Source organism: Scyliorhinus canicula, chromosome 10, assembly GCF_902713615.1.
Source record: "Scyliorhinus canicula chromosome 10, sScyCan1.1, whole genome shotgun sequence".
Lineage (NCBI taxonomy): Eukaryota > Metazoa > Chordata > Chondrichthyes > Carcharhiniformes > Scyliorhinidae > Scyliorhinus > Scyliorhinus canicula.
This window is the reverse complement of record NC_052155.1, coordinates 107,960,074-107,975,839: the sequence shown is the minus strand read 5'-3', so window position 1 is coordinate 107,975,839 and position 15,766 is coordinate 107,960,074. Positions and strand designations below refer to the sequence as shown.

General features: G+C 46.4%; 1 protein-coding gene across 3 annotated transcripts in view; it reads left to right on the top strand.

The window, feature by feature from the left end:
* The window catches only part of ppp1r42 (protein phosphatase 1, regulatory subunit 42), a 236,261-nt gene that overhangs the window by 120,073 nt on the left and 100,422 nt on the right, over positions 1-15,766 (top strand). For all 3 annotated transcript variants that reach the window (XM_038809530.1, XM_038809529.1, XM_038809531.1), the window contains one exon: positions 3,076-3,204. In XM_038809530.1, the coding sequence (XP_038665458.1) occupies positions 3,076-3,204 (129 nt within the window). The remainder of the gene's footprint in view (positions 1-3,075; positions 3,205-15,766) is intronic.

The window sequence follows — 15,766 nt, the reverse complement described above, 5'->3', positions numbered from 1 at the left end:
TGGGTCACTGTCCATGTGGAGTTTGCACATTCTCCCCGTGTCTGCGTGGGTTCCACCCCCACAACCCAAAGATGTGCAGGCTAGATGGATTGGCCATTCTAAATTGCCCCTTAATTGGAAAAAATTATTGGGTACTCTAAATTTATAAAAAAAGAAAAAAAAAAACTCTTCTCGTTTTGGTATTGGGTAATGTTCCCTCATGATGTTGCGATTTAGATCTTTGGGGTCGATGCAGATTCGAAGCTCCCCTGATGGTTTCTTGACGCAGACCATGCAGCTGACCCAGTCGGTGGGTTCTGTGACCTTTGAGATGATGCCCTGGCCCTGGAGGTCCTGCAACTGCTGCTTGAGGCTGTCCTTGAGGGGTGCCGGCACCTGACACGGTGCGTGAACCACAGGGGTGGCATTTGGTTTGAGCAGGACTTTGTAACGGTATGGGAGTGTGCCCATTCCGACGAACACGCTGTGTTATTACGTGATGATGTCATCAATTTCAGCTTGGAAGTTTTCATCAGATGAGCCCGTTGCCTGTGAGGATGACATGGTGTGGATTCGTTGAACCATATTCAGGAGTTTGCAGGCCCGAACACCGAGCAAGGATGCTCTGCCAGGTCCTACAATCTCAAATCGCAGTGTTGCTTTAAATGATTTATTGGAAACTCCGAGCCACTGTCAGCTATGGCATTGCCATTGTAGTCAAGGAGCTGGCAGGCCAGTGGAAGAAAGCTAGGTTTGACGCGGATGGTGTCGAGATCGGATTTCGAGATGAGGTGCGCCGGTGTCCAGCTTGAACCGGATGTGAGCCTTGTTGACTGTGAGGACAGCACACCACTCGTCGTCGGGATCCACGCTGAGGATCGGGAGGTGCTTCACTATCTTGGAGAGAGGTAGCGCATGCTTCGTAATGATGCCCACCCGGTATGGGGATTTGAGGCCCTCAGCCTCAGGATCTGTTGGGCTGTCGGGGTCGGAGTCTGGCATGGCCTGCTGTATGGAGCGGACGCTTCTGCGCCGTGGCTGGGATCGCTGGATGCTGGGCAGTGGAGCAGATCTGCAAAGGGCTGCGTAGTGGCCAAGCTTGCCACACTGTAGACACCGTCTTGATTTTGCCAGACATTGCTGCTTTAAATGGGCGGAGTCACAATTCAGACACATCATGACCCCAACGTCAGTGCGTTCCGTGCGCCAACGCGCATGGACAGTGCGTCGAACGACGTACGCACCTGCGCAGGCTGATCTTTTGCCTCGCCGTCCCGTCGGTTGTGACGCGCATGCGCAGGGGCCCGGGAAAAGCGTGTGAAATGGCCACTCTCATCGATCTGTAGGCCCTGCATTTGTGCGATGGCCTGTACCCGTTCCGCCTCGTGGGAGGTTTGCTTTGCCGTTTCTGCCGCCCTGGTAGAATTTAGAGTGCTGCAGAAGGAGGCCATTCGGCCCATCGAGTCTGCACCGGCTCTTTGAAAGAGCACCCTACCCAATCCCACACCCCCATCCCATCCCCACAACCCAATCACCCTACCCAACACTGAGGGCAATTTTGGACACTAAGGGCAATTTAGCATGGCCAATCCACCTAACCTGCACGTCTTTGGACTGTGGGAGGAAACCGGAGCACCCGGAGGAAACCCACGCACACACGGGGAGAACGTGCAGACTCCGCACAGACAGTGACCCAAGCCGGGAATCGAACCTGGGACCCTGGAGCTGTGAAGCAATTGTGCTAACTACCATGCTACCGTGCTGCCCTTAAATTTCACCCTCGGCCATTGCGGGATTTGAACCCATGTCTCCAAAGTATTAACCTGGGGCCTCTGGATTACCCACCAGTGACAATGCCACTATACCACCACCCCCTCCCTGTGATGTGGGAGTACCGATTGTTAGCAAGTTCGTGGAGAACGCATGTTTTGATGGTGAGGGTGAGCTGCTTGACTTTCAGGAGTTGCTGGCGAAGGGAATTGAAGTGGACCCCGAAAACGATCTGATCCCGTATCATGGAATCAGTTGTGGAGCCATAGTTACATGACTGTGTGAGGATGCGGAGATGGGTCAAAAAGGATTGAAAAGGTTCATCCTTACCCTGAAGCCTCTGCTGGAAAACGTACCGTTCAAAGCTGTCATTTACCTCAATGTCGCAGTGGCTGTCGAACCTCAGTTTCGTCTTGTCTTCGCCTTCAGCGAATGTAAGGGAGTTTTAGATGTGGATGGCGTGGTCCCTGGCTGTGGAGAGGAATAGTGCGATCTTCCTGGTGTCCAATGCGGCCTCGAGGTTGGTGGCTTCGAGATAGAGTTGGAACTTTTGTTTGAAGATCTTCCAATTTGCACCGAGGTTGCCGGAGATGCGGAGCTGCGGAGGAGGGCGGACGTTCTCCATGTCACCGGATGGTTGTTTGCTGGTCAACGCTGATTCACTCAAGGTAGATCCGTCAATTTTCAGCATCCATACCTGGTACCATGATGTGTTGGGCTGGCTGGGTCAATGTGAACTGCACTTGATGCAGTGTAGCGAGAGACAGACTTCCAACACTTGATGAGATGCAACACGATTTTATTTAACATCTAAACCATAATACATGTTCAACTGTGGGTTGACACTATGCTGACTTGAATGGAGACCTGACACTAGCCTGACCAGACTTACTAGCTACCACATGGTGTTTGCACTGGCTAGCTCATGAACTCTGACTGTCTCAGAGGCTTGGTCCCGAGAGAGCGGGAAAACTGGTGCCCTCTGGCTTTATAGTGGTCGTGTCCTGTCTGGTGATTGGCTGCTCTGTTCTGTGTGCTTATTGGTCATCCTGTGTGTCAATCACTGCCAGTCTGCACTCCATTATATACATAGATGTATATTATGACACTTACCTTGCAGGTTTGTTAATTATTCATGACATGTCGAAAATTGAATTTGTTTTTTTCACTGATTGTGGACTAATTCCAAATCTGCTCGCATATCATAATAGTGTTCAAATTTGATTGAAATAAATGAACATCTTTGGATTTTGCTTGCTTTCAGCCAGTGTTATATTTTATACAAAAACAGAAAATGCTATGAGGTGTTCTCCTTCTAATCTGCAGAGGTCCTTGATGGAAAGGAGGTAAATAATACAGCCAGACAGTTTTTATTGAACTGGAAAGCTTTCCGAGAAACCAAGAAGAAAATTGCCAAGGAAAAGGCAGATAATCAGGAGGTCCAACAGAAGTTAGGTATGATGCATAGAAAAAGGAATTGTTTTAACTACCTTATTTTAATTTAAAAATCAGAAAATTGATGTTAAAACAGCAGTACCCAAATACAATTACTTTATTCTGAGCAATTGTATTGATTACATTGTATCACATGCAAAACAGTTCAAGAGAAATACATTGCAGACCTCATGAAGGCATGAAAAATTTAGCAGGACATGCTGGGAGCAGCACCAGACATGCCTCGATATGAGTGTGTGATGGATGTAGGAATTTTTAATATTGTGTTGTGTGTCTGTTACTAAAATAATTTAGAACAAAGAAAAATACAGCAGAGGAACAGACCCTTCGGCCCTCCAAGCCTGTACCGGTCATGATACCACCCGTGGCCAAAACCCTCAGCACTTTCGAGTGCCGTATCCCTCGATACCCATCCTATCCATGTATTTGTCGAGATGCCTTTTGAACGCCATTAATGGATCTGCTTTCACAACCCCCCTTGGCAGCTCGTTCCAGGCACTCCCCACTCTCTGTGTTCCTAAGAGTTTTGCCATTTACTGTATATTTCCCCTCTATGTTAGACCTACCAAAATGCATTACCTCACATTTGGACTAAACTCCATTTGCCATTTCTCTGCCCAGGTCTCCAACCTATCTATGTCCTGCTGTATCCTCTGACAATCCTCAACTCTATCTGCCATTCCACCAACCTTGGTGTCATCCGTGAACTTACTGCATTTTCCTCCAAATCGTTTATGTAGACTACATAAAACAGAGGCCCTAGCACCGATCCCCATGGAACACCACTCGTCACAACCTTCCATTCAGAAAAAACTACTTCTACTGCTACCCTATGCCTTCTGTGACCGAGCCAGTTCTGTATCCATCTTCCACCTCACCTCTGATCCCGTGCGACTTCCCCTTTTGTATCAGTCTGCCATGAGGCACCTTGTCAAAGACTTTACTGAAATCCATGTAAACAACATCCACCGCCCTCCCCTCATCAATCACCTTTGTCAAATCCTCAAAGGGCTCAATCAAGATAGTGAGGCACGACCTCCCCTTCACAAACCTTGCTGTCTATCACTAATGAGTCCATTTGTTTCCAAGTGGGTATAAATCCTTTCCATGAGCATTCTCTCCAATAATTTACCTACTACCGACCTGAGGTTCACCCGTCTATAGTTTTCTGGATTAACCCTACCACCTTTCTTAAACAACGGTACCACATTATCTATTCTTCAGTCCTCTGGGACCTCACCTGTAGCCAATGAGGATACAAAGATGTCAGTCAAGGCCCCAGCAGATTCCTCCCTTGCTTCCCTCGGTATTCTGGAGCAAATCCCATCCAGCCCAGGAGACTTATCTACCTTAATATCTTTTAAAACACCCAATACCGCCTCCTTTTTCATGTCAACATGTTCCAGACTATCCACACATCTTGCCCAAGAATCATCTTCCACAAAGTTCTTTTTATTTGGTGAACACTGATGCAAAATCCTCATTTAGTGCCTTGCCCATTTCCTCTGGCTCAACACATACACCCACTGTCCAATCCTTTCCCTGGTCACATGAAATCCATATTTTACATATGACGCTTTGAGATTCACCTTAATCCTACTTGCCAAGGACTTTTCATGACCCCCTCCTAGCCCTCCAAATGTCCCGCTTACGTACCTTCCTACTTGCTTTATACCCCTCAATGGCTTCGACTGTCCCCACCCTTCTAGGCTATACAAAAGCTTCCTTTTTCTTTTTGACAAGGTTCACAATATCCCTCATTATCCAAGGCTCCCTAAACTTCCCATACTTATCCTTCATTCTCTCAGGAACATGACTTTGCTAAATCCTAATCAACTTGAAAGACTCCCACATGTCCAATGTTGATTTAACCTCCAACAGCTGCACCCAATCCAAATTCTTCAACTCCTGTCTAATTCCAGTTACCATAATTTGCCTTTCCCCAGTTTAGCACCTTAACCCGTGCCTCATCCCTATCCAAAAGTACCCTAAAACTTACGGAATTCTGGTCACTACTCCCAAAATCTTCCCCTACTGAAATCTCAACCACCTGGCCAGGCTAATTCACCAGGTCCAGTACTGCCTAGTTTGGACTATCTAAATATTGCATCAAGAAGCCTTCCTGGATACACCTTACAAACTTTGCCCCATTCAAGACCCTAGCACTAAGTGAATCCCAGTCAATAAAGGGGAAGTTAAAATCCCCTACCACAAAATCCTTGTTACTTTTGCACCTATCCAAAACCTCTCTATCAATCTGCCCCTCTATCTCTCGCTAGAGATTGAGGGGCCTGTAATAAACCCCTAACATAGTGATTGCCCCCTTCCTGTTCCTGAGCTCTACTCAAATTGTATGAGCCCTCCGAGGTGTCCTCCCGTTGTACAGCTATAATATTTTCCTTAACCAGTAATGCTATTCCCTACCTCTTTTACATACCGCTCGATCTCTCCTGAAGTATTTGTATCCTCCAGCTGCCAATCCTGCCCTTCCTTTAACCACGATTCTGTGATAGCCACAACATCATAGTTCCAAGTACTAATCAGTGCTCTAAGTTCATCTGCCTTACTTGTTGTACTTCTGGCATTGAAACAAATACACTTCAGACCACTGTGTTTGAGCAGACAGGGTGAAGTTGTTGTTCTCTTATTTTTGTTCTCTATTTCCCCTTCGAAGCTAATGTTCCCCCCCCGCCATACTAGTTTAAATCCTCCCGAGTGACTCTAGCAAAGCTCATAGCCAGGATATTGGTGCCCCTCCAGTTTAAATGCAACCCGTCCTTCTTGTACAGGTCCCACCTGCCTTGGAAGAAATCCTAATGGTCCAGATACCTGAAAGCCTCCCTCCTATATCACCAGTTTAGCCACGTATTTAGCTGCACGATCCTCGTATTTCTAGTCTCACTGGCACGTGGCACAGGAGTTATCTTGAGATTATAACGCTAGATAATATTATTATAGAGGTCCTGCTTTTTAGCTTACTGCCTAACTCCCTGAACTCCTTCTACAGGATCACAACGCTCTTCCTGCCTATGTCGTTAGTACCTATGTGTACTACGACCTCTGGCAGGTCACCCTCTCCTTTCAGAATGCTTTCTGCCCGTTCAGTCATCCTGGGCCTTGGCACCAGTGAGGCAACATGCCATCCTGGAGTCTCTTTCATGTCCGCAGAAGCACCTATCTGTACCCCTAACTATAGAGTCCCCAATAACTATTGCTCTAGATCTCTTTGTCCCACCCTGCTTAACAACAGAGCCAGCCGTGACGCCACTGCTTTGGCTGTTGCTGCTGTTAGCCCCTGATAGGCCATCTCCCCAACAGTATCCAAAACGATATACTTGTTCGAGAGGGGGATGACCGCAGGGGATTCTTGCATTGTCTGCCTGCCCCTTCTAACGGTCACCCATCACCCATTTATCTGCCTGCACCTTGGGTGTCACCACATCACTAAAACTCATGTCTATGATGCTTTCCACCACCTTTATGCTCCTAAGTGCATCCAACTGCTGCTCCAACCTATCCATGCGGTCTGTGAGGAGCTGCAATTGGGTGCACTTCCTGCAGATGTAGTCAGCTGAGACGCTGGAAGCGTCACGGATCTCCCACATCGCACAAGTGCATCACCTAACCCCACTGACCGACATTTCTATCACCAATTAAATTTTGAAAGAAAATGTATTAAACTCTGACCTTCATTTATCGCTGCAGATAACCCAGGTCGGTCTTTTTATCACTTACCTTCCCAGGATGCTCTCTGGATCTCTCTCTGCAGATTATTATTTTTTTTAATACATTTTTTACAGTCCCCAATTATTTTTTCCAATTAAGGGGCAATTTAGCGTGGCCAATCCACCTAACCTGCACATCATTGGGTTGTGGGGGGTATATGTTAACCAAAACTACCGGGACCCCTTCCAGCTTTCCACTGGCCATTATGTACCACTGATTCCCCCCTCCCTCCCCGGGTCCATCACTGTGCTCGTTGCCATAAATGAGACTGTCCTGTTAATTAATATGGCCACCCCCCCTTGACCCTAGTGTCGAAACGTGAGTGAAACGTTTGTCCTACCCAGCCCTTTCTTACCCACTGTCAGTCCCTTTCTCTCAAGTGTGTTTCCTGTAGGAAGGCTATGTCCACCCTCAGATGTTTGAGATGGGTGAGGACTCTGGATCTCTTCACCAACCCTCACATTCCATCTAACTATCCGGATTGGTTTAGGTTGGTGGTGGTACGACTGCCTGCCCCCCCCATCAGCCCTTTTGGGCCCAGTCATGTCCGATTGGTCCTGCCCTTCCTCTCGGGTCCGTCAACATGGCCACCAACTGCTTCCTCTTTTTACTCCATCTCCACGTGTTGTCTGTTGTATCAGTGTTCTACCCTCCCCCTGTCTTTCCCCCCTAGTCTCCTCGTCCCCTTCTGCTCCCCCTCCCCTGCCCCCCGCAACCCAGGTGCCCCCCCTTTCTTTGCCCTTTGTTTTTCCTGGATTTCGCCGGCCTCCTCCTTCACTGTACTCCCATACACCAGTGTAGTGTCTCCCCTCTTAATCAGGTTCTCCTATTTAACTCCCATCTGCCTCCTTCAGCCCCCACCCCTGATCTCTACATATCTATTTGCATTCATTCCTGCCCCTCTCGGCTCTTGCAATTCGCATTCTAGCCCATTTGCGCTATCACTGCCTGCCAAGACCATTCTTCTGGACTAATTTGTTGGCTCCTCCGGGGTATCAAAATAATACTCTTTCCCCTGGTATATGACCCATAACTTGGCAGGCTAAAGCATGCCAAATCTTATCTTGCTTTTGCATAGGGCAGATTTGGCGCTGTTAAGTTTGGTCCAGTGCTTGGCCAAGTCTTCCCCAATGTCTTGATACAAGTGGATGGAATGTTCTTCCCACTTGCACCCTCTTGTGTCTTTCGCCCACCTCCTGATCCACTCTTTGTCCAGATTCTTGTGGGACTTTACAATTATCACCAATGGAGGTTCCCCGGCTCTGGGCCTCTGCCAAAGTTACCTGTGGGCACGGTCCACCTCCGGGGGCTTGGCGAAGTCCTCCTCACCAACCAGTTTCCCAAGCATTGCCAAGGGGTTCCTCCCCACCATACCTTCTGGCAGCCCCACGATTCTTAGGTTTAGGCGTCAAGACCTGTTCTCCGGTCGTCTATTTTTTCTTTCAGGCCTTTCTGGGTCTTGATCAGGCTCGCCATCTCAGCTTCGAGTGCCGTGATTCAGGCCCCATGGTCTGTGGCAGCCTTCTTCGAGGTTTCTTACAGTCGACTCTTGGGCCTCAAGCCACCACTCCATTTTGGCCATAGCCTTCCTCATGGGGGCCGTTGCCACCTCCACTGCCATCTTGATGGCTGCCAGGAAGTCTTTCTTCAGCTCCTCCCTGTGTCTTTGGAGCTCGTAGGTGATGAAGCCCATAAGTTTGTCCATTAGCGCTTGGGTCTACGTTGGGAACACTGTGGAGTCGGTCCTTCCCAGTTCCGTACAACCTCGTATGGCTGCCGGCTCCGCGGCTGAGGCGCCCCTCTCCTCGTCCTTGCTTACATTTGTCTTGAGGAGTTTGTTGCAGGGGTTTGCTCAGAGATGGCAGCCGTTCATCGACTTCTTTGAGAAAAATTAAGCTGTAAGGGGGGGGAGGGGAGGCATGGGAGAGATGAGTAAGGATAGGAGAACCAACGGAGGAGTGGTGGGGAAGGTGGCATGGTTTGTGTAAGCCATGTTGGCTGGGGTGGGTCTGTGCCCGGGGATTTGTTGGTTATGTTATTGGGTTTTTATTTTTGTTGAAATTTGATGTTTAAAATTGTTAAAATTATAAATGCCTCAATAAAATATTTTCTAACAAAAAAAAATATTTTCGAAACAAATTAAATGAACACGTGGAAAGATAACTAACGAACCATGACACAAACAGTAATGATAAGTGAATTCCCCTGGAGCTACTTCTAATGCAACTGTCATGTGGCACCAAAGGCGAGTGTGAGGACGAATAATATGAGCTTGCGGAGCTTTGACTTACACAGGGATAAGTTACTATTTGCGCTGGCCATCGAGCCGTTGGCAAAGGCTCTCAAGAGGTCGGCGGAGTGACAGGGGGTTATGAGGGGCCAGAGGCAGCATCGGGTGTTGCTCTATGCCGATGACCTGTTACTGTATGTTTCTGATCAGCTGGAGAGTATGGGAAGGATTATGGGCCTGCTGGGAAGGTTTGGTGGGTTCTTGGGGTATAAACAGAATGTAGGGAAACGCGAGGTTTTCCCAGTGAATGAGCTGGGTTGGCAGGCGAATTTAGGGGGGGATATGTCATTTACGGAAACGAGGGATAGGTTTAGGGATTTGGAAATTCAGGTAGCGAGGGAATGGACGGGGCTCCATAAGTGGAACTTAACGAAGCTGGTGGAAGAAGCCAAGTAGGATCATAAGAACTGGGATACACTGCAGACTTTGGCAGGAGAGTCCAAGTGGTGAAAATGAATATTCTGCTGAGGTTCTTGTTTATTTTTCAGGCTCTCCCGATCTTTATACCGAAGGCCTTTTTTCGGAAAGTGGACACAATCATTTCGGACTTTGTGTGGGCGGGAAAGTGCCGAGGATCGGGAGGACCCTGTTACAGAGGCATAGGCAGCAGGGGGAGTTGGTGTTGCCGAACCTGCCTTATTATTATTGTGCAGAGAATGCGGATAAGGTGCGGCGATGGTGGGAAGGAGAAGGAGTAGAGTGAGTTAGGATGGAGGAGATATCTTATAAGGGGTCTAGTTTGTGGGCTATGGTGATGGCAGTGTTGACAATAGCTCCAAGTAGGTATTCAGGGAGTTCGGTGGTGCATCCACAGTGAAGATATGGAATCAGTTGAGGAGCCATTTTAGGATGGAAGGGCTGTCGGTGTTAACGCCGCTGTGTGAGAATAATGGGTTTGAGCCGGGGGAGGATGGGTAGTGTATACAGAAGGTGGAGGGAAGTAGGGCTGGCCAAGGTGAGGGATCTGCATTTGGAGCAAAGGTTCGTCAGTCTGGAGGAGCTGAGGGAGAGAGTAGAGCTGCCAAGGGGGAGTGAGTTCAGGTATCTGCAGGTTAGGGACTTTGTGCGAAAGGTCTGGAGGTATAGACTCATAGGTTAGTGAGGCAGTCAATTTACCCCCAAGAGACAAATAATCTCCATTTTATTTTCCATCTATTCAACCAAGACTGATTGTAAAACTTAGTGCAAAATACCAAGAAAACCGAAGTAAAAATGGGTGAAAAGGGCTGAGACTGGGCTTTTAACCCACTAGTCTTTACTGAATTAAATCTAGATTATTGAGATGAAAGTCTTCTCTCTCTGTTGGTTCTGATGATCGTAAATGTATTCAATTTGAGCTAGTGATTGGGACTACAATAGAAAACAGCCTGTAATTCAATATGAATTTGTACTAAATTGACACTCTCATGGCCTCTATTGCAAAGGGATTGAAATACAGGAATAAATAGGCCCTGCTACAGTTGTACAGGATTTTAGTGAGAATACATCTGGAATACTGTATGTAATTTTGATCTCTATATTTTATGAAGGATATACTTATTTTGGAGGCAGTACAGCTAAGGTTCACCAAAATGGTCCCTGGGATAAGGGAATTGTCCTATGATGAGAGGCTGTAAATTGGGATTATATTCTCTAGAGTTCAGAAGAATGGAAGACGATCTCATTGAAACATACAATATTCTGAAGGGGCTTAATAGGGTAGATGCTGAGAGATTGTTTTCATTGGTTGGGGAATCTAAAACACGCTGGGATGGGGGCACAGTTTCAGAATAAGAGGCTGATCATTTAAGCCTGAGATGAGGAGAAATTACTTCGCTCATAGAGTTGTGAATCTTGAGACTTCTCTACCCCAGAGGGTGTCGATGTTCCATCACTGAATACATTTGAGGCTAGAATAGGCAGATGTTTTGTGACTCCGAGAATGAAGGGATGTAGGTAATGGGTGGGAAAGTGGAGTGAAGCCGTAGAACAGCCATGATTCTATTGAATAGTGGATCAGGCTCAACGGGCCATATGGTCTACTCCTGCTCCTATTTCTTGTGTTTTTGTGAAGTCCATACTATTGCTGGCTACCTTCTGAATCCCTCTGCTCTCTTCATGAGCTATGATTCTGCCCCTGCCCTCTCTTCTCTCTGTGTTTTTTTCCTGCAATGTACCTTCATGCTTGCCAGACCATTCAGTTGTAGTTTCTTTCTAAAAAAAACTAGAAATGTGCCTTCACAGCATTTCCGCCCCACCAAGAAATAAATGAGATTCGCTCTCATTTCATTACAAAGTATATAAAAGAGTAATATAAAACAACAACCAAAAGATAATCTATATTCACTCTCATAGCCTTGGCTTGGATTTTCCCATCAGTTCTAACTGGGTATCTTCAAGTTCTGGACAAGGCATCTGCAATCACATTCAATTTTCCTTCAATGTGGTGATGTTTAGGTGATATGTTTACACTCACCACCTGCCTTTATTGGAAAAGATTGTTGAACAATTTCTGGAACACAGATTATGGATTTTTTAAAAAAAAGGAAATTGTGTTAACCAAGTGTAGTTACATGGACTTCAGTTCAATCCCAGAATTTTAAAGGAACCAATTAAAATGGCCACAGTATTCAACAATCTACACCTCATGGGCAAGCAAAGGACTTAATTGTGGATTATAGAGTCATAGATGTTTACAGCATGGAAACAGGCCCTGCGGCCCATCTTGTCCATGCCGCCCAGTTTCTATCACTAAGCTAGTACCACTTGCCCGCATTTGGCCCATATTCCTCTATATCCACCTTGCCCATGTAACTGTCTAACTGCTTTTTAAAGGACAAAATTGTAACTGCCTCTACCACTGTCTCTGGCAGCTCATTCCAGATGCTCACCTCTGTGTGAAGAACCTTCCCCAAGGTCCCTTTTATATCTCTCCCCTTAAACCTATGCCCTCTACCTTTGGGAAAAGATGTTGACTACCTTATCTATGCTCCTCATTATTTTATAGACCTCAATAAGATCACCCCTAAGTCTCCTACGCTCAAGGGGAAAAATGGCCCAGCCTATCTAGCCTCTCCTTATAACTCAGACCATTAATTCCTGGTGGGAGAGAAGGCAGATGGTTTACTTCAGCGAATAGGTACCCAATCTATCATCCTTTAACTCAGGTTTACTAGCTAATAAATTTGCTCTTTCTTTGACTCAAGAAAACCCCATGATTGGCCCATTATTGTTCACTGCATAGATAGTACAAAATACATTTAGGTTTGGAAAAGGCATCCAGAGGGTAAATAAACTTTAAAATCTTTGTTGTGACCAACCAAGGAGGCTGAATAGAAGGGAAGCCAGTTCACTCCTCATCTAGTCGTAACACTACAGGTCTAGTAGTCCTAATGTGTTTTCCATGGTTTCTCTCTAAAATCAAAACATCCTCCACCATGTTCATTGAGACCCCTTAGTTTCTGTGCCAGAGCAACAACCTGAACTGCCTCATCACCCTTCAGCTAATAGCGCTCTAAACTTCCTCCCTATTCAATTAATCTCCCCTAACCCTGTCCAGTTCCTGTGCTGAAACTCCAGCTGTTCCATGTTACACTCCAGAAATGTTATTTCCTTCCCAGACATGACTTTATCACAAATGAATCTATAGACTCCTCGGGAAATGGAAACCTGACACTTGAGTAGGCCTCATTTCTTTTAAAAATCCCAAAATGGGTGCACACAGGAGAAAGCCATTCAGCCCGTGGGGTCTGAGCCAGCTGTCTACAGGAGTACCTCCATTAGATCTATCCCCTACTCTTTCCCCATAGCCATAGATTTTTCTTTTCCCTTCAGATGTTTATCCAATTTCCTTTTCAAAGCCATAACATCTCCCTCGACCATACCCTTTCCCCTTCAGAATCCACTGCAGCCATTCACTGACATTCTTAACCCTAACATCTGGGAGACAACATACTGTTTAGAATCACACTTAGTCTCCCAGGGGATTGGAGGTCCCCAGGTGCATGCCTTCTGGGCAGGATGGCACCCTGACACTGCTGGTGCCACCCTGGCACTGCCAGCTGGCAGAAGTACTGCCAACATGCCAGGCTGGTGGTGACAAGCTGGCATTTTTCACGCGATGGTGATCAAGCTTGGGGTGGGGGGAGGGCACACTGCGCAGGTGTGGGGGTGCGGTGCAGGGAGACCTAAGGACCCCTTATAGTGGCTGGGGCTTGGGGTTGTTTAGGGTCACACTGAGTTCCGGCGAGCGCAGCTCCTCAGTGCAGAAAATGGGGCCTGAATGCAGTCTCGGACGCACCTTCCCCACTGAGGCCCCGTATCTAACCGGATGGCGTTAGTCAAAGTCATCTATGACTGACTGTAAGGATGGTATGATTTTCCTACTTGTTTGTATGCTGTTCACAACAGTTCGTTTTTCTCAATTGTCTTTTCTTTGTAGTCCACATCCATTAAGATTACTTTCCAATTCTAGTTTTACTCCTACATGCCTCAATAGAACTCGTGCACGTTCAGCAATAATCTGATCTCCCACATATTGGCCTATGGATACCCCAAAGTTCCATACCTTTCTTCCTCCTGGTCACATTTACAGTTTAATGACAATATCTGCAGTCAGTTTTCATATATGTGTTGATCATATACAGCTTTACCTCTCGACTAACATTCTCAATTTCACTACCATCTCCGCGTTGTCCGTTTTCCTAACTGACACTACTCATGGATTATCAGAATCCATATTCTCCAAGTTCATTATTCACTTGGAGAATCCATTTTATTTGGCTGAACCTGCTTGACTGTCTTTTTTTGTACTCATTCATGGGACATGGCGTCACTGGCTAGGCCACATTTATTGTCCGTCCTGAATTGCCCTTCAGAAGGTGGTTGTGAGCAGCCTTCTTGAATTTCTCCAGTTCATCTCTCTATCTCCCCGACTAGTTGCTCATTCAAATTGAGCCTGATGATGTGCAACCATTGGTGTCACCTTCTACCCCAGAGCTGAGCTTCAAACTCCGCTTACACATCACTAAAAACCCTATTCCCACCGTTGCAACATTGCATGTGTTCTCCCTTTTCTCATTGTCCTGGAGCTGAAATTATCGTCCACACTTCGATTAATTTGACTCAACTTCTTAAATGCCCTTCTCTAGTCAACCTCAGCTCCTCCCCAGAATTCTCCAAATTTTTCAGAACTCCGCCATCACCATCCAGTTCTTGCTTAGTTCTACCAGCTGTCACTGAATTTGAAATGTTTGCTCCTGCATTAATTACCATAGAGCATAGAGTATTTGTGCAGAATATTGTGCAGTTGATTCTAGGGGCTGGATTTAATAGCGCTCTGGGGTCCCCCTGCCAGGCAACAAAGTCAGGGTTGCATATGCCCCTGTTTTGCTGCTTGCCAGACAGCCACTTAACAGCAGTCAGGCCAATATTGATTTTAAGGCAAGGCTTCTGCCCCTATCAGGGAGCTCTCTGCTGACCAATCAAATAGATGGCAGTTCTCTGGTCTCAACAGCAACACTGAGCACTGCAATCTACTGGAAGAGGGAGGAGGCAAAGGCTCTCAGCAGGAGACCTGATCTACCACTGGGAAGCCTGTAACGCAAACCCTGCTGAAATTGCTTGGAGCTCCCAGGTAAGCCTTCATTTAAAATCAAGGGATCCACTAAGAGCCATCCCCTTTCCCTTGCTTTTGACTACCTCCCCCTACTTCTCCATGAACCCTAACCCTCAACCCCCATGCTGCCATCACTCAACATGGCCTGGGTCCCTCAGCGATCATAGGCCTTCCGCTGATTGAATTGCTGGCAGCTGCCAACTCACCACCTGTTGGTGCTCCCTACAATGACAGCTGCCAGCCTCTGACAGGCCAGCAGCTCTCTCAGGGAAAACCCACTGATGCTCAGTTTAAGTCCCTGATTGGTACTTAATTTAGCAGGCCTTCCCAAAGATGGCAATCTGGGGCCCTTGCTGGCTCTCCAGCTGCCCTGTGAGACATCCATTTATTCTGTTACCGCCCACTGTGCGCAGTTTTGAGTATGTTACCTTTAAAGAACAACAAGGATACTTCTCACTCTTGCAGCTCTAAGTCATGAAAGGGCTCACAAGATCCAAACTTGTTTTCATTAGAGAAGAGATGACTTAGAGGAGATATTATCCAAATAATTTAAATGGTAGGATGAATGCTTGTGTATATGCAAAAAATTATTTAGTTTACACCAAGTTCAGAATGGAGGAATTAAGTCTAAAATTAACAAGTCTTAGGTAGGATTTGAGTGTGACAGTTTTTTATCCTCTGGCTTTGCAGAATTGTGGATTTGTAGAACAAACTTAACAGTTAATGTAATGTTAATTAATGGCATTTAAAAAACAAATGCTGAATAAAGGTCACAGTCAGAACAATAATTGAGGATTATAAGGCTAGTTACAGTTACAGTTATTTGAATGGTAACTGCTTTATAAGCTGAATTTAATTAACGCACAGATAATTATTGTCTTGAGGTGTTATACAGATATTGGAAAAAGTAGGGAATGGATTAAGTTGGTGTACTGTGTGTTAATTGAATT